The sequence below is a fragment of the Urocampus carinirostris genome, chromosome 9, assembly GCF_059441175.1.
Source record: "Urocampus carinirostris isolate Australia breed hairy pipefish chromosome 9, RoL_Ucar_1.0, whole genome shotgun sequence".
Lineage (NCBI taxonomy): Eukaryota > Metazoa > Chordata > Actinopteri > Syngnathiformes > Syngnathidae > Urocampus > Urocampus carinirostris.
This window is the reverse complement of record NC_142357.1, coordinates 10,289,679-10,314,032: the sequence shown is the minus strand read 5'-3', so window position 1 is coordinate 10,314,032 and position 24,354 is coordinate 10,289,679. Positions and strand designations below refer to the sequence as shown.

Here is a 24,354-nt window from a genome sequence, read left to right as displayed (position 1 = left end):
ACAGAAAGAAAGAAGTTTCTATCTGACACGGTTAGGATGGTAAAACATCGTTGTGGGCTTAATTTTTCTAATGGATAGAAAATTAGACAGCTGTGGGTTATTGTAATTTGACTGAATTCCTCTTAATCACACGAATTGACACCTGAAAACATTGCAATAAAATTTGGTTCGGCTGGGTGGTTCGTGCACAGCCCCACCGTGCAGAGGTTCAGGGTTCAAGTCCAGCTATACCGCAGTTTGCATATTCTTCTCGTGCCTGCGCGGGTTTCCTCCGGGCACTCCGGTTCCTCCCACATTCCAAAAACATGCATGTCGGGTTAATTGTCCCTAGGTGTGAATGAGTGAATGAGTGAGTGAGTTGTCTGTCTCTGTGTGCCCTGCGACTGGCTGGCAACCAGTTCAGGATGGATAAAGATCCGAGGCTGGCTCGCAGGGTCCTGCAGTCCTCAAGTCTGGAGGTTTGGATGGGACCAGAATCACTGGTTGGTTATGTGCTGGATGTCGGCAGGTCATTTGTCTGAGGTCGCTGGCTGCATCCAACCGCTTTGGCATCTGGCTCAATCTCAACTTGAACGCTGGCTAAGCAAGACTTTCTCAGATTGTTTAGGTTTCCTGTTAAGCAAAGCTTTCTTTCTCCGTGCTGAATCGTTGGCTCAATCAGCACTGAGTTTCAGGAGAGTTTGGTCACTCTCACCTCTTTCTTGCCGGTTTCCTGAGGGGGTTGCAAAGGCAACCACTGAATATCCTTTTTTTCACAAATAAGGGCCCCGTAGCCACATAAGACAATTCAATCACCTTAAATAGTTTGATTCAATCGTTCATAGGAGTCAAGGGCCATATTTTGACAAAATTTCGTAATTTTTCTGACGTTGCAAACAGGTTATATTTCAATGATAAGTTTGTCTGCAACTCAGATGAGCGGGTTCAACACTGGGCTACAGCTGGGGAAGGGTGAGAGAGAGAGGAAGTTGGAGGAGGGGAGCTGGGGCGGTTCATGTCTGTTTGAAAGCGGAATGCTGTCCCCAAAATTGATTACCTTACACTAAATTTTCCGGACGGTACGGCTTACCTGAAAACCCGGTTTTGTCCAGAAATTAGAAACTGGGACTCATAACCCAGTGCACCTTATATTCCGCAAAATACTGCTGGATAAAATTGGAAATGTATAAAGTATTTATTTGTAGGAATTACTAGGTGAGGTTTTACTGTATACGTATTTGTGCAATAATTAATGATCAAAATGGCCAAACAATGTATGCAAGAAGAACATAACTTAGTTCGCAACAGTGAGTATTCAGGTTTCGGCACGCTGGCTGCCGCGATCCTGGTTCTATTTGCGTTCATACAATGTTTTGGCTTTTAGTCAGCTTGTGCTAATATATTCCGTAAGTGGCTTTTAGCTTAAGTTTTAAAGCCATGCGACTTATAGTCCAGTGCGCCATATATATGTAAAAAATATGACAAAAGGCTATTTTTGGGGAGTGCACCTTAGAATCCGGTTCGTCTTTTAATCTGGTGCGCCTCTGGTGCAGAAATTACAGTAAATGTGATGAAGTCAAGCCTTTTTTTATTATTTTCAATAGTAACTGGAGCTTCTTTATTTATATTAATTTGTGTATCTACACATGCCTAGTTTTTTCCAAGACGGACTAGTAGACATGGGCAATCATTGGAACTATGTTATCAATCCAATCCAAGTTACTAAAGGGTAGTATCGATCTCGATCCAATACTGACACTTTTGGCTTGGATATGTCATGAAAATTGCCAAATTGATCCCCCCCTTGTGTTAGCTTGTTATTATTTTGATGAACACGGCACACAGATTTTAGGAACTAAAAATATGAAATGACTACACAGTACAATAACTAGTGTTAATTTAACACTTGTAGATAAAGGATATATGTTCACTGAAGTAGTGTTAAAAGTATACGCCAATGTGTTTGATTAAAGGGTCTGTATTATTTAGCACCTCCAAGTGCAAAGCCAAAATTAAATTATCTAAAAATATATATATGTATAACTTTTGAACTAATAAGCAAAGATTCATTGACCTTCATACAAACATATTATACAAATCAGCATTTATTCTAAATATCTAGAGCCCCACCGAAAGGGAACTGACATTGTCGGCCATCTTGCTGCTACGGGTACCTGAAGAAACAAAAACCTCGACAAAGGCTGGGCAAAAAAATGAGGAGTATAAAGGTGCGCTTTGGTCACTTTGAAACTCTGTAGATTGTATTCTTCCATGTTCTTTATAGCACTAGTTTTCAGTAGCACTATACCATACACCGACATCTTGTAGTCAAATACTACACACTGTACCTTTATCATTTTTACTGAGTACCTTAAAATAAACAGCTTTAAGTTAACACTCAAAAAGTAAATTTTGAACCCTACCTCAGTGAACATAATGGTCTTTGTCTTCAAGTGGTAAATCAACACTGGTAATTTTACTGTGTACTATGCAAACTTATCAGCAAAAAATATTTTTACAACTATTTCAGAACAAAAGTCAAGGCTGTTAAACCAAAAAAGCAGCAGTGTGACAAAACTACATGCATAACAATGGGAACATTACAATAATTGCTTCCATTGCTCAATATTTTGTATACTGTATAAAGTCAGTCATAAAAATAAAGTATTGATTGTCTCTCATTGGTTCATTGGTTCTGTTGTCATAATGACCACAAATTAATGTGTGGTGTTACAGCAGTAATCGACCACTTCACCACAAAAATTACACTTGGCATTGTTCTTTTTTGTAGTTGAAGAAAAGTCTACACTGCACTTCACTACCTGTTTGTAAAGAATGTAAACAATACAATTCTGTGCAGGTAAGCGGCACTTTGAGGAAATTGGTTGAGGAGCGGAATATCAATCCCAGCACAATAGTATCAATCCGATCCAAGTACTTGCTGAGTATCAATAATATTGATATATAGATCAATCTGCCCACCCCTGGTTACTAGTTTATTGTGATAACTCACCGATAAAGCGGTTGAAAGTGGCATGGCCGAACAGCAAGAGCTGAACTACTCAGTCCCAACTGCTGGGAAGCTGTCATACGACTAAGAGTGTGTGAACCATTTTCAAGGAGACAGACGAGCACTGGGATTACCAGACACATTGCATGATGGTCGTTCCTGCTGAGTTGTAAATGATGGAGATGAAAAATCCGTTAATTCATGTCTATTTTGGTCAGCACCGTGCAAAATACAGCTTGTTCACCAATGGATTTGTAGTTTTAATAATCCTGTACTTATAAGTTAACATTGATGGATCAGTGAGTGAAAAACAGGAGCACATTCATTTTCTCTATAACTTAATTCATACTCTCCAGCCGTTAAACTCGTTTGGTGGACATTTGTTTTGTATTTTTTGGACAATCCTTCAGGGGTGTCCAGATGTTGTAGGTCCTCATTTGATTTTATGTGGCCCGTGGCAAATACTAGAAAAAAAAATCTGAAACAGCTCATAGTTAAAATACATCCTTTTGTATGCAATGTATCACAAACCGTACTCTTTCTACATGTCTACTTAAAACGCTGAGGCGAAAAAATACTATGAAAAATGGTTGTGAAGCTCCAACTACAAAACATTTACTAATTTCCTGCAAGCCCAGTTAGAATAGATAGTTGATGTAAATAGCGATCGCTGGCAATAAATGAGTTCAGGATTCTCATCGTACAAAAACAATCATACCAAAGAACAAAGACATATAGACACTTTACAACTTTTTGTTTTTTTTACTGGGTTTTTCAAGAATTGTCTACGTTCTATCTATTCTGATTTTTGTTGCATTAATATGAAAGAAAAAAAATAGGTCTCCAAAAAGTCTTCATATTCGTCTGTTTTACAATAGCATATATAAATGAAAGAGTATATTTTGAATACTTTTTTCTCTCCCAAATTTTGCAATCCTGTCATTGGACTGAATGGATAGCGGGCATAAGCACCAACCTTATATTATAATATTTTTAAGAGACAATCTCAAAAGCATTCAGAAACCTAAGAAAAAATAAACAAAATTATAGTAGCTTTTGTGTATATAGTTTTAGGATACTGCGATTAATTCACGGCAATTAAATACAAATAAAATGACAGAAAAACTTGATTAATACGTCAAGAGACATAAGATAATTAAAAAGGTGTTCAATCTATAATTCATCAGGATTATCTGTCAAAGTAGTTTGTAAAAATATATGATGCTATTAATTTGATTTGTGATTCAGTAAATCCATCTAATTTATTAATGTCAGTTGTTTCCTGATTGAATGGCAGATGCTTTGGCACAAACTGGGGTTTGCTTATAGATATGAATAAAGAGTTGGGATGTGCGAGCACAGTGAGTGTGAAAACAAATCTTGAATTGTTGGCATTTCTTTTATTTGGCCCGTTAGAAGTACCTTTTTAACTTTTTTATTTTTTATTTTACTACTTCGGTACTACAATTTATTTTATTGTATTGATTTGAATTAATTAAATGTATTCATTAAATTGGAGATATTGGTAATTTTCTTTTTATTATATTTATATAAAATGTATTATTCTGTTCCTTTGTTATTTATTTTTTAAAAAGTTATATTATGAATTTAATGAACTAATTTGATTTTTTTATTATAATAATTGTGCATTACATACATTATACAAAATAATAGTAGTTGTAGAAATAGTTAGATAGTTAGTTCGCTGGTTGGAATTCGGCTCTAAGGACCAAACAATAAGTTTATAGTGTAGTAGACACTCAAAATAAGAAAAGGTGACATGCTATAATTTGGAGCTTGCAGGGACAGCAGGAGAGGCCTGCACCAAAATCCTTGAAATACAAGAATTCCAACCTGTTTTAGGTCATTTTCTTTTTTTTTTAAATCTCCTTGGTTACAAAAAGAATATAAGCCCTACAGGGTGTGGAAACCGAAGAACAGCAATATGATTGGCAAATAGTAACAATGATGTTAACAGTGCATAACGGTCAAATTAACAAACAACAGTGAGCCAAAATAAAGAACAAGAGTGCACAACAACAGTCAGAGTAGCAAACAACCTTGGCATCCTAAGCAATCTACTTTGAAGGTATCCAATGATAAAACCAGAACCACATTCTTCATATTAAGCAAGAAAAAAACATAAAAACAAACCCAATAAACAATAAATAATATAGATAAAAGAACAGATAAAAAAGATTGTGTTAAATAACATTAATTTCACTCTTCTTAAGAGGAAATTATATTTTTGGATATACAGTAATCCCTTTTTTTATCCCAAAGGTTATGTTTTACAAAGAACCTGTGATCAGTGATATCCGTTAAGTAGGACCCTTTATTTTTATTTATTTTTATGACTATTATACAATTAAATACTCTATTTAATACAGAACACAATACACAATGCATATCTGTAAAGTACAAGCCTTTATTTTTATTTAGTTTTACAATTATTATACAGTACCATAAAAATACTCTATTACACTGAAACCAGAGTACAACACTCTTTCACAGGCTCAAGCATTTCTAAAAGTACAGTATCAACGTAGACCATGTTATCGCGAGGGATATTAGTTCCATATAGGTTCTTTTAAATTTTCCTATATTGTTTCATTTGACATTTCTTACAATCAAAAGCACTTTTGATAGCAACTATCAATATCTAGGTACCCGTTCAGAAGTTACAGAAACATTTTAAGTCTAACTTAAAAGTAGTGTCCGCAACTTCAAAATATCATACTTGCTGACACCATTTTCGGCTGAAATCGTCATTGCAACCTCAGTAAAGCTGCTTGTACGGTGTTGCACGTACTGTACGGGTTTTAATAAACTCTTTTTTTTTCATCGTTTTGGGGATATAGTTTGGCGTTCGGATTATATCTAAAAACAGCTATTTTCTATTTTCACCATTTTTATTTTGGGATTTTAAAAAAACCCTCAAGCACGCGTACGAAATCACTCACCTCCCTCATTACTCCCGCCTCCTTTTCTCCTAATGCGCTCTGAGGCCGGAACACCAATGACAAAAGTATGATAAAAGCAGATAGGTGCTATGAAAAAATGTACACGCTCTTTGAACTCAGTTCGGCAACACATATATATTAGAGAACGTGTTCAATTTTAAGCTTTTCAAGGACACCTCAAGCTACGCACCCCACTTTCAAGGACTCTAAACCATTCATTTCTACGAAACACGGCACCAATTGGAAAATGACACAAACACTGTCAGCTAAATGATCAACTCGCCCAGCGAATGAGGCAATTATTAAGATGCTTAAATGTTGACCAGTTAGAACAATATATTCCATAGCATAAACACAATGGCACTCATATTTTTCTTTCAACAGAAAGCTCACAGCAAGCTCTTAAAAACATGACACACATCTGTATGGTCATTCCTTTTGATGTTCACTGAACGCTTAACCCAAACTGACTGAACCTCAGTGACATTTTGATTCTCACTAACAGCAGTATTAAGCATATCAAAAAGGATTATGTTATACCGTTTACTCAAGCAGATAAGTCGCTCTTTTGTCATGGCAGGATGATGCCAAGTGGGACGCTCTGTCATGTCAAGTTACAGAATTATTTCTAAGTGGGTTTGATTTGAGTGTGTTTGAAGCATTCATGTAACCTATCTGCTCATATCAAGTCCTTTTATGTTGTAACATCAATAACAATGATCTTGTACCTGTACAAAGGTTTTGTTTAAAAGGGCCTTCTAAAGATATATTAAAGGGATAGTGTGTATTATTTGACCCCTAAATGTGGCCCTATTGTGAAGTGCAACCGGAAGTGAGTTCTCAAAGAGACCATATTTATATATTAATCTCTTACATATTTACATATATTTATTGTAGGACTCATCTCTCAAAAAGTAATGCCCAGCCTTTAGCAAGGTTGTTTTTTGGGTACCTGAAGCAACAAAATGGTGAAAATTGTATCAGCCCCCTCTAGGCAAGGCTCAAGTCATGTAAAATGAATGCAAAATTAACGATTCTTTTCAAAATATATATTTATAAGTTCAAAGTTTAGTAGAGACTCAAAATAAGGAGCAAAGACATCAATTCATTTTGAATTTGCATGGAGAACAGGAGAGGACTGTAAAAACCCGCAGAATTAAAAATCTGAATTAAAAATCAGTTTGAAAGCCCTTCCCTGAGCCCTTTTTTTCATTAAATCTTCTAAGATTTAAGAAAAAGAAAAAGCAGTTCTCTCCTAAAGAAAGTGAGTACTAACGAACAGCAACATCATTGGCCGATAAGGACATTGAGGTAAACATGGCATCATATTCCAAATAATGAACAACAGTGAGGAATAACAGCCAAAATAACAAACTAGCATTGGATGCAATTGCAGAAACAAGCAGAAGGAAATAATCAGTTTATATCAGGGGGTCAAACAGGTGGCCCGCTGGCCGGATCAGGCCCGCAAAGGGATTGAATCCGGCTCGCAAGGCAACGCTGAGATGAGCGCAAGAGAAAAACGAGCTGCAGGTTGAAATATGTCCACTTTATGTCTCTCTCACAAATGCTGTACTTGAATGTTTTTTCTCTCACTCTATAGCTCTCTTTCACTCTCCCTGTCTCTCTTTTTCTCTTTCTTTGTTCCTCTTTGTCTCTTTCTCTCTGTGTGTCCTTTTACCTTATTTTGCTCTTTCTTCCTTTTTATCATTTTCTCTCTCTTTTCTCTCTCTCTTCTATCTCTTTTCTCTCTCTCTCTGTCTCTCTCTCTCTTTATACCTTTTCCTCTCTCTCTCTCTCTCTCTCTCTCTCTCTCTCTCTCTCTCTCTCTCTCTCTCTCTCTCTCTCTTTCTCTCTTTCTCCATTTCTTTCTTTCTTTGTCCCACCCTCTCTCTCTTTCTCTCTTTTTCTTTCTCTCTAATATAAGAGTCCAGCCCCCGAGGGAATGTTTGTTCTGTCATGTGGCCAGCAAGTTAAAATGAGTTTGACACCCTTGGTTTATGTGATACATACCAGTAAACCTCAGCCAATTGCTCCCCTTGTGAAAGAATGCAGTTCCTCGAATTAAGTGAGAAATAACGTTACAAAAACGAACACAGCACCTATTTACTCACAGCAAGACATTTTATATAGAATACCGGACCAATATCAGCAATTTACGATAATATTTTCGTCTGCTACGTGTGACCAAAACGGTCTGCATTAGAGCCGAAATGGGCAAAACAAGATCGATCTTACAAAAAAGAAATAACTCTGTTATATGGTGACACAGTTTGAAATGATCAAAAAGCGTATGGGGAAAGTATGAGGATAGTTCATGTATTTCTGCTTGTTTTTTTTTTAATATCTTTTTTCCACAAATTTCCCTTTGTTACATTTTCCCTTTAATACTATACGCATAATGTTAAAATTCCTTTGACGAAAACCATTTTTATTATTGATCATCTTATGTGCATTTTCACAGCAATTACATTAGCATTCTGTTGCAACCTGCTTTGTGCCTTTAAGGAGATCCACAGAGATGGCAACATGGTGAGATGAGCTCTAATTATGTGCCCATACGCTCTCTTTATCCTTGAGATCCGACTCCTGCATTAATCAAGCCAGTGGATTGCGTGTCAGCATTTCATAGTTTCGATGGGCAAAAATCCTCTTCATAGCTTAAGTGAGCAGACGGTTGTTTTCAGGGCAGTGAACTGAACAAATTGCGAAAGTGAAAGGTTTGGGGAAAGGTCGTAAATGTTAAAGTGTAGACAAGGCCTGAGTTGTGAATGAGTATGCGCAACTTGGACAAAGAAAAACTTTAAATTGAACCATGACACACTGTCGCTTCCTTAAATGAAATACTATGAGTTACTTCTCTAAACAGACATACACAGCCTAAACCAGGGATCGGGAACCTATGGCTCGCGAGTCATATATGGCACTTTTCATGAGTACATGAGATAAAATGTAACAATTGCACATTTCTATGTGGCATTCCAAAGACAAGTTACTTCATCCTGAATGTAGTACATTCAAAGCCGAACCAACAATAATGGACATAAATGTTTAGTCCAGTATATATATAGGTCACATTTTCAACTATAGTTCATAGTCAGGATGTCGTATCAACATACCCTATTTTGGCAGTAGGTCAGTAAGATACCCTTTGAATCGAAGTTCATCAAACTATGTATGTTCACTGTTGAGATAATGTATGAGAACTTTAAATAAATAATAACTCCAGCAAACCACATTAGAGCAATTTGATTGGGTGAGCGGTAGAGGTAGGTGGATCTCTGCACTTTTCTCTATAGCTCAGTGCAGTCTGCGCCGAAGGTAGATACGATAATATCATTATGGTTTTCAGTATTTTGTGACATCTTTACAAAAAACTCTGCTTGCACCTTGTTTTGAAACCATTATTTAGGACGGAAATGACAGTCAAAATGAGCTTCAACAGTCATAAGAAACTGAGGGCCGTGACAAATTTTAAATGCTATATTTATATTGATATGGGACCCAGGCTCTTGCATCTATTAATTCATAGATTTGATCAAATCATCAAATGACACACAGTAAAATAAAATGTGCTAAAGAATTAGCGGGATTTTTTTCATGAAAAAAGTCTGCATTGGGTCAAAAAAGAAATGAGAAGCACCGATATACATACCAAGTGCTGCCAGATGTGAAGTGAGGTCTCGTGACATCCGTAAGACACAAAAATGACAATTATTCCTCGCGGAAGAAACTTTCTCGTAGGCTTGCCTTGACAGTTACTGGATGAGACACAGCTTCCTTTCACAGGCCGCGGGTCGCAAATGATGTTAGAGTGAAGTAGCATCAAGTGGAGCTGTTTTGGCAAGCGCGGCCCTGATCAGCGAGCGGGGGTGCACATTTCAATGTGATGAATGATTTCAAGCGCACACGTGTGACTGCGCTGATTGAGAGCTTTGAAAGGCAGATTGAATGTAGGAATGTGAGATCCAACACTGAATCCATGCATTGGAAATCAACTCTGTGGAAGTATTAAAAGCCGTTTTCTTTCACTTTAAAGCCTGTGACAGCAAAATATATAGCTTGTTAACGGTGTTTGGCGCATTGCTGATAATACTAATTAGTTACAGTCACTACCTTATATTACAGACCACAAGTCGCAGTTTTTTTTTTCACAGTGTAACCGGGGATGCGACTTACATTCCGGTGAGATTCATCTGTGAAATTATTGATTCATTATTATATCATTGAGTTTTACATTTTTCTTACCGTCACTGTATATCACTTCAGATGTTATTTTCTCACTAAACCGAAAAAGGGCACTCGAGGCCCAGGTTGATAATTTCAACTTTGACCGCGACATAAAACCAGATGGAGGAAGCACAGCGCATCATGTACCTCCAGGACCTACTGGGGTGGTTTGCCGGTAAAAGTGATAGATAAATATTTGATTTTATTTAGAGTTTTGGAGGATAGATGATAGTTTGGTAAGCATGTTCTTTACACTGGAGCAGGGGTCGGGAACCTTTATGATCGAAAGAGCCATAAAAGCAAAAATATTTTGATTTTTTTTTGAGAGAGAGAGACACACCTATATCCAACCATTCATTATCTGCACCCCTTATCCTAAGTAGGGTCGCAGGGGTGCTGGACCCCATCTCAGCTATCTTCGGGCAGTGGGCAGGGGACACCCTGAACTGGTTGCCAGCCAGTCGCAGGGCACACAGAGACTGACAACTCACTCGCTCATTCACAACTAAGGACAATTAACCAGACATGTTTTTGGAGTGTAGGAGGAAACTCACGCAGGCATGGGGAGAACATGCAAATTCCGCACAGGTAGGCTGAGCCTCCGTGGGGGGAATGGAAATGTATTTATTTGTTGGTGTAATTGTATTAAATGTTAAAAGACGAACTTTTATGTATGAATCACCTTTATTTACAATTTTAAACGTTTTTTATAAGGCTTTAATTTTTTTACGGCTCCAGACATGTCTGTTTTTTGGTTTGTTATGGTTCTTAAAATTTTGGGTTGCCAACCCCAACAATAAAACTGCATCATTGAAATTCTATGCTTACGTTTGCCCCATTGATTTCCAGTTGGATTGTAGTTCCTGTATAAGCCCCGCCCCCTTCACCATGCACTTCCTACCATACGCTACTGGTGACACACGACCAAACATGGGCATATAAGCTCACCCCCTGATTTGAGTATTTTATTCTGTAGTTGTAAATTTTGCTTGAATGTGAGTATGTATAGTAGGGAGAATATCTCCAAGAGGAGAAATGCAGTGCTCTCCTAGTCATACATAGTCATTGTGCCCTTTTAAATGATGTTGCTACAGATTGAAGGTTGTTTCTGATAATGTTAGTAGTGTAGGATTGTTTGGTGTTCATAAGAAATTGTTACATGCAAATAAAAGCGGAAGGTAAACAAAGGAATTATAAAATAAATAACAATAATAGCAATATAATCAGATCAGTGTACTTTTTAGACTGTCAGCTCGAATCTCATGGCGAGTTTATATGACACCAATTCTGTAATTGCCTTCTTCACTTACAGACTATCACAATCAGCATCAATTAACATCCTCCGTCACCCCAACCCTCCAGAACCTAATTCAACGGCGACAATTACCCGACGGCATGATATCACGACCAGGTTATTTCGAATGGAAGCCAATTTCGCAATCACACAAAGCTTTTAGATTCCGTTGCAAGACAAGGAGTGAGATGAGACGAAGCATTGAAAAGCAAGCAAAGAAGATGAGGAGAGGGGGTGGGACCTTAGTTGGATTCCTTCTCGTTAGCAAAACCTAGAGGTGTGCACAGATAGACTCTAGATGGTGCTGGACCTCATGGCGCTTTGCCCTCTTTCTGAAGCTGCCAATTTTGAGAGTTCAATATTTACTGAAAGCCTTTCTGAGGAATGTATTATTTTAAATTAAAAAACAAGGCAATTGAAAACAAGGATATAAGATTCCTCATGGTTGTTAATACGTCTATTCTATTTTTAATACTAGACACCTGCAAAGGGATTGAAAAGGGTCCCAGTTCGTTATTTTGACTATTATACCGCAACATTTTTTGCACTATTATGCACTTTTTACCTCAATTTCCTTATTGGCCAATGATGTTGTTGTTTGTTAATACTCACACTCTTTAGGACGGAAGTACTTTTTTGAAATTCAGGAGATTTAATTAATAAAAGGACTCAATATTGGCCAATCATTTTGCTGTTCTTCGGTTTCCACGCCCTTCAGGGTGGATTTGCTCTTGTAACCTAAAAGATTTAATAAATAAGAAATGGCTCAGGGGAGGGCTTTTAGAATAGGTTGGAATTTCTTCTCCGAAGGTTGGTTTTGTTTATTTTTTTGTTTGTTTTTTTTACCACAAATAGGTGCTAAATACTACACACTGTCCCATTAAGAGTATTCATAATAAATAAAAAATGCATAGAGACAATTTCATTTTTATTATTAATTGTATTGTATTTTATCTAAAAAAATCGAGTAAAATAAAACATACTGATACTTTTAAAAAACAATATCTTTATATATAATATATTTTATTTACTATTTTATAAATTTGAAATAAAATGATCCAAATGTTACTTGCAATAAAGGGACAATGTGTATTTATTGCCTCCTAGTTGCAAAGCAAAACGTCATTGAAAAAACAGTATTAATGGGAGAAAAAATGCATCAACTACAATATAAGCATGCCTTTTTTTAGAATATTTGTAGGTCCAAAAATTTGCATATTTTTTTTTACATTAGAGTGACCCTCACCTAGCTGACATATTTATTTGCCATTTTGCTGGGACGGGTATCCCCAAAAAAACAAAAAAAAAATGTGTTGGACAAAAAATAAAAGAAAAAATGGCCGTTTTTGGTCATGTTTTTAATTATAAAAAAGTTATATAAAATTATATACACACTGTCTCTTCAAAGAAAATGATCTTTAATTTTGGAATCCAACCCTTTTTTAACCACATCTACTATTTGCTGCTTTGGTAAACCTCTGAAATGATTACACAAGCATTATTCAATCTTTTTATTTCAAATAAATTATTTTAAAAACATCATAAAGTAATAAAATCATTATTTCATTACATACCACAATTTTTTTTTTTTTTTGCACTACACTTTCCTAAATTTTCTTCTTAGGCTACTTGCAGTGGTAGTACTGATTTGGACAAATAATTTAAAAATCACAACTGAAATTCCTTACTTTTGTTGAAAACAATCTGTAAACCACACTCTATTACATTTATATAACGCTACCGTCTGCAGCTGTTGGCTAATTTATCTGACAGAGACAACCAAATAAACATTTAATAAAAATCACTGCACTTCTCTTCTTAGAATCCTTCGCCGGCTGCCACAATGTGCAGAGAATTATTTGTATTTCCGTCCTTTGAGCATGGCTAATGAGGGAGCGGCTGCTGTGGGAAACGTTTCTTTAACCTCGCACACTACTAATGTGTCAAGAGCGTAAACAACCGAGAGTGTGTCTGTAATCAATTAAAGATGAATTACAGTCCATTACATGCATGCATTGTTTCCTTGTGCATGCCTTATTAGCAGGTAATTGAATCATTGTTGTGCAGTGTTGCTCGTGTGTTGCAAAGTCAAAAGAAAAACTGTAAATTACTGTCCCCGCCAATAAAAGAGGTAGAAGATTTTGTTAAAACGCAAAATTCAGGGATAATGGCTTTTCATTGGACAGTGTGCTTCCGTCATTCAGCATGGCAAAAAGCTAATCATGTCTTTAGAAACACGAAACGAGGGAGCTCTCTAAAGGGAAAGTGAATATTATTGGACCACTAGATGTTGATGTATGGTATAGTGCAACAGAAAACTAGCGATGAAAAGCACAAATTGCAAAGTACGGAGACTTAAAGTGACCAAACCGGATCATTTTTCTTTTCAGATTTGTTCCCAGCCTTTATGAGGGTTTTGGGTACCCGTAGCAGCAAGATGGTGGATAATTATATCTGCTCCTTCTGGGTGAGGCTCACGTTATGTAAAATTAATGCAAATTTCTGGACCTATGAACAGTTTGGAATTTCTTATCTGTGTCAGAACCAGAACAGGAGGAGGACCCAGTTGCGTAACGTTTCTCACACAAGCTTTATTTTACTGAATATCGGGCAGTCATGCACGTTAACTAAAACGCCAGGGATTCGGCGATCGCTGGGCGGAAGAAGTAAGGCGGCAGTCTGGCGTGGAACGACAGGAAGCCAGAGGCCGACGAGCTCGATACCAGTTACACGAGCAGATACTGGACGGATGGGATCGATACCGGACAGGACAGGACAGGCAGGATTCATATCAGACACTGGGGACTGGAGTCCCATGACAAGCAGGACGAGACATACGGGAATGATACCAGACACTGGAGTTCGATATCAAACAGGACAAAATAGACGGGAACGATTCCAGACACCGGAGAATGATATCAAACAGAACAAAAATTAGACGGGAACGATGCTGGACAGGAAACAAAGCAGGAAACCGGACAGAGTCAATACACACGTCTTGCGGGTGCAGAGGTTTGTTGACGGACTGACAAAGGGTGAGTGAGAGCACAGAGCTTAAATAGGAGGAAAGCCAATCAGGTAACCAGCAACAGCTGGCGCCAAACGAGCGGACACGGTTGAGTGCAATGAATAATCATGACAATCTGAAGTCCGGGTCTTCTGTTCATCTCGCAAGTTCAAAATCAATAGACGTTTTCTATCCTTATTTTGTGTCGCAGAATTACGGACTGTTACTTCAGAATGATACTACTCTACTCCAAGATCTTACCTCTACTACTAAACTATATACCTAACAGTGAGGCACAGAATTCGTTTGCCTTATGGCAGAGGGCAAGAATGCTGATTTGGCACATACCACACAAAACAATAGAATTAGTGATAGTATTAACAAGCCAACAGCAGCTCAAGCCATACAGTAATTTCTTTCTCGTTGCATGATTTTTTTTATAAAGAATTACCTGTCTATTGATGCTTTTATTCAAAGGGAGCAGCAAAAAAAATTCATTTAAAAGTTAAGCTCAAACAATAAAACATTTGTCTCTATGCTAAAATCTATATCTTTCTTTATTGCTCTGCCAATCAAATGATGAATAAGATGCAGGATTCATTTATTTGTAGATCTGACTGTGCCTCACTAGACATGAACTGAACGTCAAAGCTAAACAGGTAAAAAAACACATCATGCTAGCACCAGGTCAAGCAAATAATAGCTGTCACTTTCATCTTGACCGCATCTTGGAACGACTCAGATTGTATCCCAAAAGTGCGCTCATATTTTGCTCTTGTCATGTCCTGCAATAAGGTTTACTGATTACTGTGGCACATCAGAAATATTTATACTTCAGGGATGTTTTCCGGCCCACAGGATATGGCTCGAAAATTGTTCTTGCAGTTTTTTTACAGTTGTGCACTATTGATTTTAAGAAGTAATTTTACATAAGTAATTTGATTTTAAGATGTACCTATTTTGACTGCACTATAGCTATTTATTTGTAATTTATGAGAGATGATTTGATCATTTTTTAAATTGTTTTGTTTTTCTTTGGAGAGGGTTCTCTTTAATGTGTTTTGTCAGGATCTGGCACGGCACCTTACTCTAGAACATTCATCCATTATCTGCACCGCTTATGCTCAGTAGGGGCGCGGGGTGCCGGAGCCCGTCCCAGCTATCTTCGGGCAGCGGGCAGGGGACACCCTGAACTGGTCGCCAGCCAGTCGCAGGGCACACAGAGACGGACAACTCGCTCGCTCATTCACACCTAGAGACAATCTATTTTTTGAAACGTGGGAGGAAACCGGAGTGCCCGGAAGAAACCCACGCAAGCACGGGGAGAACATGCAAACTCCACACAGTAGGTTTGATCTCATGACTTCAGAACTGTGCCGCACACGTGCTAACCACTGCGCCGCCGTGCTGCCCTTCCCCTAGAACAGTGTGTCTCAATTATTTTCTGCCACACCCCACCTAAGAAGAAGAGTTATTATTATTATTATTATTATTATTATTATTGTATTTTTTATTTTCCTGATCACATAATATTGGTGGGGACAAAACAACACTCAATATAGATGGTAACACGTCACCTCCGTCCATGCCAAATTTTTGCTTTTCGTCACATTTTTTTACACCAAACTCACACTTCTTATCAGCGTGATTTGGGTTGCATTGTCTTCATGTGACAGTTTAAATTATTTGTCACTGTGCTGCCCGCTGCCAACATTTTTAACATGGCAAATACACCAGTCTTTTTTCGTCTCCCTCTGTGGTCGCAGTGCAGTTCTATGTACGCTTCGTCAAACTGACTCGCTTCAGCTTTCAGGAGGAAACTTTTGTGTGGCTCTCGACCCCTCTCTCCTTTCGCCTGTCTCGCATATATTTTTATTTCATGGGGTCACTAAGAGTGTCCACACTTCATACTCAATGATCATACTCTGCTTAATGCACCACACTGTGCCAATGAAAACACCACTGCACTCTAGTGTATTGGAGGCGCATTTGCACTTTATTCTGGGAAAACTAAAGAAAAATCTGCAATGCCAAGCGTGCCTGCGCCCCCCTTGACGGAGCCTCATGCCCCCAGAGGGGGACTGCCCCACTATTCGAGCAGCATTGCCCTAGAGGCTGCCAACCGGGTGTGGAGCCAGACATACCTGAGCCCAATGTCCAGACGCCTGTCTTTAATTATCCAAAGACTTGATATTGACTGCTCGGACAGCACACTGCGTCGGATCATTGTATTTACATTTCCTGTTTGGGCTTTGTATCTAGTTTGGATATTGTCATGTTTGATTGTGTTTGGACATATTTGCTTCTTGGCCATCTGTTTGTTTGTTACTATGTTCCTGGTTTTGTTATTCAATACCATCTTAACTTTGAGCACCCCTGCCTCAGTTTCTGCTTCCCTTCACTTGGGTCCACCCCAAAAACCGTAACGTGTTATGTTCAAAACAAAAGACAGTTTACTTTCATAATGGAATGTAATATAAGCTTGAGATGAAATAGCATCATTTTGATAATTTTTTTAATTTCCAAAAATGCGTTTCTTATGGGTAGCACGGCGGGGCAGTGGCTAGCGTGTGTGCGGCACAGCTCTGAGGTCATGAGATCGAACCTCCTGTGTGGAGTATGCATGTTCTCCCCGTGCTTGCGTGGGTTTCCTCCGGGCACTCCGGTTTCCTCCCACATTCCAAAAACAGGCATGTCAGGTTCATTGGCCGGTCCAAATTGTCCCTAGGTGTGAATGAGCGAGCGAATTGTCTGTCCCTCTGTGCCCTGCGATTGGATGGCAACCAGTTCAGGGTGTCCCCTGCCCACTGCCTGAAGATAGCTGGGATGGGCTCCAGCACCCCCGCGACCCTACTGAGGATAAGCGGTTCAGATAATGGATGGATGGATGGATGGTGTTTCTTATTAAAATGATTTAATTAATCAACTTTTGTATCGATTGCAAATCTTTCAATCACGAGCTTAGAGATGGAACGATTTCATGTTTTCAATCCCCTTACATCTGAGCAACCATGCTCAGGTTTTTGGAAAATTAAAAACAGCTATCTGGATTTGTGCCCCGTGCGTGCAAGACCGGAAGTTGCGGGACCAGAGAACACAAAAGTTTCAGAATTGCTCTTTGGTGGATGTCTAAGCGAAATTCAAGTTAAAAGGAGAATTTGTCATCCAGCTCTTGTCCAGGCTCTCATTACATTGTGCGGCTCCATCTATTGCTGTGCTTAAAAGCCCGCACCTCATTCCGTCGCCTCTCATTCCGCTGTGCAGCCGTCAGTGACTGGAACCAATTGCAACAGAAGCGAAAACGCGGCGCTGACATATAATTGATGAGCGTCGTACCTGCTTTTGATGCTCCATTACTTGACTTTATAATAAAATCCTACTACAGCCTACACGTCTCAAATACATATGATTATCTTTTTACTTCTTTTCGAATATTCTTTACGATACCAGAAAGGCCTAGGTGATAAATCAATCATTTGGGTTAAATTCACATATTTTATGACGAATCATTTTGTTGATGATAAAAGTCTATTGCCTCCATGTCCCTGCCATTTTCCCCTTTCGAATTTATGCTCCATATGTTTAGAATTTCCACACAGTTGCTAACTTTTTTTGAGAAGATTTACACGAATGTGGCCCTTAGCCCCGTTTTGGAGGTTCACCCACCCGGCCACGAACATTTTCACCTAGCATCACAGCTACTAATATTAATTAGCATTGATTATATAGGATAGAACTAACTTCAAGGAGGATAGCATTAATTGCTAGCTTTGCAAATGCTACATTCCGATCTTAGCGATGGGGTGGACCGCATTGAGTTCAAAAGAATTGTGAGAGGGGCCAGACCTTAATGAAAAAAGTTATTAATAATTTTCCTTCCAAAAGGGCAGGGGTAGGGAACCTTTTTGATTGAAAAAGCCATGAAAGCAAAAAAATGTTGATTTTTGTGAGAGCAACACCATATATTTTAAGACAAACTCTACAAAAACGGCAACACCAAACTTAAACTAATTCTTGAGAACATTTTATTTTACTAAGTGACATTTGATGATTTGATGATATTATAAAATAATAATGCCAGAGCATGTGTCCCAAATCAACAAATATACCACTTAAAATTTGTCTCTCGGCCGCAGTTACTTAAGATTGTTGAGGCTCATTCTGACTGTCATTTTTGTCATAAGTGATAGTTTTAAAACAAGGGGTGAGCAGAGTTCTTTGTAAAAACGTCACAAAATACTCAAAACGAGAAGGATGCACATGTATTTAGGGTAGTGCGCTATGTGTGCAGGGATCCACCCACCCCAACCGCTGACCCGATCAAATTACTCTGGGTGCTTGGGTGCGTTTTCGGGTGTTTACATTTTGTTCTGTAGGTTTTTCATCCTAAAGTGTGTAACAGTGAACATGGATTGTTTAATGAGCTTCCATATAAAAGATTCCTGAAGAGACACATAGCCAAAATGAAGTTTGTTGGTGTAACATCATGGGTGAAAACTGTAGTTGAAACTTTGCCCTATATATTTTGGCTTACCTAGTTGTTTTGGCAAGGGCAGCACGGCGGCTGAGTGGTTAGCGATTCGGTCATGGGATCAAATCCAGCTACCAATACTTCCTGTGCAGAGTTTGCATGTTCTCCCCGTGCTTGCATAGGTTTTCGCACTCCAGTTTCCTCCCACATTCCAGAAACATGAATGTCAGTTTTATTGGCGGTTCTAAATTGTCCTTAGATGTTAACGAGTAAATTAGGTATCTATCTCTGTGCCCTGTGATTGGCTGGCAACCAGTTTAGGGTGTCCCCTGCCCACTGCCAAAAGACAGCTGGGATGGGCTCCAGCACCGCCGCGACCTCACTGAGGATAAGCAGTGCAGATAATGGATGGATGGAGTTGTTTTGGCTTCACATTCACTCAATTCAGAGAATCACAGAGAAGATTGCTCGGGCCATGATTTAAACTCCGAGCCAGAAGTACTCATGAAAAGAGTCATTCTGGCTTTTAAGCCATACGTTCTCGACCCCTGTATTGCACTAACGTGGCCTACGATGAGTTTGACACCCTTGCTATAAAGCAACACCTAGTGGTTTTATAATACTCAGGACAACCAAAAAAATCCCGCACCTACGACTGACACACTTTAGTAGGTTAACACACGAACGGGGGTTCATCAATCCAGACTGCTCATTTGTGCACATTTCCATATTCCCTTTCAAGGAATAAAGCGGCGGTCTTCGCCAGCCGCGTTTCCCATCAGGGGCGGCTGTCAGCCACGGCGTGACGGAGCTTTGGCAGCCGAGGGCAACATGTAGACACCCCGAGCTTGTTGTTCGGCCCTGAGCTGCTACGCTCTGGCAGCGGGGGGTTAAGTATCTTGCTCCAGGGCCTTCCGAGCTGCTGAGGGACAGCACAGCGTGTATGCATGTGTCATTTTTTTCCCACATGCTTAGATTCTCCAGAAAGAGCCGAAGCAATGTTGCAGAGTTAATGTGGCCCCCCTGGTTGAGCTGGAGACGAGGTTGTATGGAATAAGATGGTCCAGACACCGAAAAAGACAATGTGACCATGAAATATTGTAGGCAAATGAAAAACATATATTTACATTGAGGGTCAAAAAGATATATATTTCTTATAAGCAGCCAGCAGCCTTTCACCTTTTTAGAACAGGTATGTCGCAATATTTAAGACTAAAACAAGAGCATTTTGCAATAAATTATTTTATTAATAATTTTCCAAGAATATTAAAAGAACAGTGTGTATTATCTAGACGTCAATGTATTGTTTAGGGCAACTGAAAACAAATACTAAAAAACACAAGGAACAATAAAAACAATGGAGACTCAAAGTAACTGAACCACACAATTTTTCTTTATTTTCTTGCCTGGCCTTTCACAAGGTTTTTGTTTTTTGGGGGTTAATTATGTCAGTTCCCTCTAAGTGAGCCTCATGTTATGAAAAATAAATACAAATTTCTCGTTATAAGGCTGTTTTAAATAATACACGTTTATGTGATAGTTCATATATTTTTGCTTATTCTTGAAGTCAATATTGTTTTTTTAATGGATGATATAAATGAATGAACACACAAATGCATCAAGAAATTCTGTAATATCTTACATAAATGCAATTAATTCATTTATTTATGCTCTTTGTTATTAACTATATTGATATTTATTTTGTCTTTTATTTTATGGTGTACATCATCATGTATTTTGTCGTGTATCATGTCACGTGTTTTGTTAAATATTTTGTTGTTATTTTCTCGTGTATTTCTTCATTAATTTTGTTGTGTATTTTGTCATCTATTACGTGATGTATTTTGTTGTGTACGTTGTTGTTTATTTTGTTGTACGTTTTGTGGTGTATTTTCCTGTTTACTTTGATGTGAATCCTTCCATTATCTGCACTGCTTATCCTCATTAGGGTCACGGGGGGGCTGGAGCCCATCCCAGCTTTCCTCGGGCAGTGGGCAGGGGACACCCTGAACTGGTTGCCAGCCACAGGGCACACAGGGACAGACAACTCGCTCGCTCATTCACAACTAGGGATAATTTTGACCGGCCAATTAACCTAAGATGCATGTTTTAGGAATGTGGTAAGAAACCGAAGTGCCCAGAGGAAACCCAAGAAACACGGGGAGAACATGCAAACTCCACACAGGAGGTTTGATCTCACGACCACAGAACTGTGCTGCACACGCGCTAACCACTGCGCCCCCATACTGCCCATTTTGTCGTGAATTTAATAAAAAAAAATTATTGCGTATTTTTTTGTGTATTTTGTCATCTATTTTGTTGTGTTTGTTGTTTATTTTCTCGTGTATTTTGTTGTCTAATTCTTAGTTTTTTTTGTTGTGTGTTTTGTCATGTATTTTTGTGTGTTTTTCGTTTATTTTTCCATGCATTTTTTTCCAATTTTGTCGTGTATTTCATCATGTACTGTGTTGCATGTTTTGTAATGTATTTTGTTGTATATTTTGTGGTGTATTTTGTCATGTATTGTGTCATATACTTTGTTGTGTGTGTTGTTGTTTATTGTGTCATATATTTTGTCATGTATTTTGATTTTCACTTATTAGTAGATCAGTGATGAGCTACCAACTAAAGGTGAAAAGCTCAGCCAGTTTGACACCCCCTTCCCCCATTTAAATAACTTTTTTTCTGACAAAATAGATTTTTTTTAAAAAACACAAAACACGCAGCAAAATACACAAAAAAACTACACGACTAAGTCCATGACAAAATAAATACCGAAATTAATAAATAACAAAATGCATAAATATATGCATTTATAGTATTACAATATTTGTTTTTATGTGACCAGCTCGGTGGCCCTGAGGGTATGGCGCCCGCCCTGAGACTGGGAGGTTGTGGTTCAAGCCTCGGCCGAGTCATACCTAAGACTTAAACATTGGTACCCGTTGCCTCCCTGCTTGGCGTTCAGCATTAAGGGTTGGAATTGGTCACCTAACCACTCCCAACACCTCAGTTGGGTTGAGCGAGGGAGCTGGGAATCCCCTCCTCTGAATCAATCTCCCAAAAAGAGTCAGAAATGACTCTAGCCACCTCCCACCAGGGGGGATATGGCTGTGGTATATATAATGTTCATTTATTTAGAAGTATTTGTAGGTTTTTGTTAATTAATACATCTATTTCTCCAGGGGTGTCCAAACTTTTCAGAATGTGGGCCAGATTTGGTGAGCTGAAAATGTGTGAGGGCCGACTATTCAGCCTGGCATTCTTTGAACAGTCTTTAATAAATTCACCCTTCATGAAAGGTTAGCAGTACCTGGCGATCAGCGTCGTGACCTCGCAGCTAGCCTTTGTAGCATTTTCATTTGACTTGCAAGGTCTTGTGAAAAAGCGCTGCTGTGCCGAATGCTTCCAGTTGCTTCACTTTTTTACAGCCTTTGTTTCCAGTTTTTTTTTTTTTTTGGTAGTCAGCATGTATTGTCTGGCAGTGCCTCTTGCTATTATATTCTTTGAAAAGGGCCACAGTTTAATTAGGCAGTTGTTTTCAATTTGCGTGAAAAAATACTCCAATTTCCACTTGTCCTAGAAGCTGCGGGAATCACAGTCAACTTTCCTTTTTTATTTACAGAGGCCATGTCAGGAATGGGTTGGGCTAAATTTCTCACGGGAAGCATGCTGGCCAAAGGTCTACTGCCATCATTTGGTGAAATGGTGATTATCTCATCTCATCATCTCATCTCATCAGCTGCACCGCTTATCCTCAGTAGGGTCGCGGGGGTGCTGGAGCCCATCCCAGCAATCATCGGGCAGTGGACAGGGGACACCCTGAACTGGTTGCCAGCCAATCGCAGGGCACACAGGGACAGACAAATCACTCGCTCAGTCACACCTAGGGACAATTTGGACCGGCCAATCCACCTGAAATGCATGTCTTTGGAATGTGGGAGGAAACCGGAGTGCCCGGAGAAAACCCACGCAAGCACGGGGAGAACATACAAACTCCGCACAGTAAGGCCGGGAGCTGGATTTGAACCCACACAGGAGGTTCCCACGGCCTCAGAACTGTGCCGCACACGCGATAACCACTGCGCCGTGCTGCCGAAATGATGATTATATTTCATTTATTTGTTTATCTATTTATTTATTTTTTACAAATGTATTTTGAATTGCTGTCAACAATATTGACGGGTCAGATGTTATTAATTTTATGACAGAGGCCGCGGGCCAGTTAGAATTTGATCACGGGCCGTAACTGTCCCTCAGGCCGGACTATGGACACTTCTGTATTACTCTGTACGGCAGAATATTCTACTACATGTGACTTGAAGGAATCCCAACCTCACTCAACAACTCGCGGGATGCTGAAGGCTGCATCCTTCGCCCCGCGAACATTCATCCTTCCCTGTGCAACTTGCGCGATGCGCGACCACACGCACGCGCACGAGTTGCAACTCCTGCAACAACGCGTTGCAACTTCCTACAACCTGTTAGCAATCCGTACACGTGGATGCGTTATTTGCGCGTGTACGACATCGCACCGTCGCACAGTAAGACCCCAAAAGCCGGCGTGCAAACAGCGGAGGGTGACACAAAGGAAGGAGAACACACTTTCGAATTTCATCTCCATCACTATGACGCAACTCGCCGCTTTTGTCTCCGCGTTATGTTTAATTAAACACGCTGAAGGAATTAAAGAGAATATATAACTTACCATGGCTGTTCAAGCTCCCAGTCTCGGAAAAAGTCCAGTTCGAAAAGATCCATGACAGGCTCCGAACGGCTTTGCGAGGCTGATGAGAATTTCCAAGCTGCTGCGACGTGCGTGCTTCTACATGGGCAAGTGCTAAGAGTGTGCGTGTGCGCGTGCCACGCAGACGGTAGCGAGTGAGGAGTGGGAGAGAGAGAGAGAGAGAGAGAGAGAGAGAGAGAGAGAGAGAGAGAGAGAGAGAGAGAGAGAGAGAGGGTAGACACAAGCTGCTGCCTCTGCCAGGAATCTGCTACGTGGTCGAGGCAAGCTGACAGTGATGGGTCGCTCGCGAACGACGCGGCTCTAAGAGCTGGCTGTTTGAGGTTAACAATAAGAGCCGGCTCCCTATTAAAATCTCTAATGGTAAGGAGCCGGCCTCTGTCCAAAAGCGCTCTCTCTTTCTTTCTTTTTCTCTCCATCTATTTCCTTCTTTCTCATTTTATCTTCATTTTTGTTACTTTCTTACTCTTGTTCTCTCTCTTCAATTATCTTTTTGATATATCTTTCTCTCTTTGTCTATTTCATCCGTCTTTTTATCTTCTGTCCCTTTTCTCTCTATATCTCAATATATCTCTATCTCATTCTTTCTATCTATTTTTTCTGTCTCTTTTTTTCTCTCACTTTTTTGTCTTTTTCACTCTCTTGTTCTCTCTTTC

The 24,354-nt window shown here is 39.2% G+C and overlaps 1 protein-coding gene across 1 annotated transcript in view; it reads right to left on the bottom strand.

Annotated features, from left to right (window-relative positions):
• Positions 1 to 23,777, bottom strand: part of aff2 (ALF transcription elongation factor 2) — a 233,952-nt gene extending 210,175 nt beyond the window's left edge. The window contains exon 1 of the mRNA XM_088344502.1: positions 23,663 to 23,777. Coding sequence (XP_088200628.1) covers positions 23,663 to 23,715 — 53 coding nt within the window. The 5' untranslated portion in view covers positions 23,716 to 23,777. The remainder of the gene's footprint in view (positions 1 to 23,662) is intronic.
• Between the last annotated feature and the right edge of the window lie 577 nt (positions 23,778 to 24,354).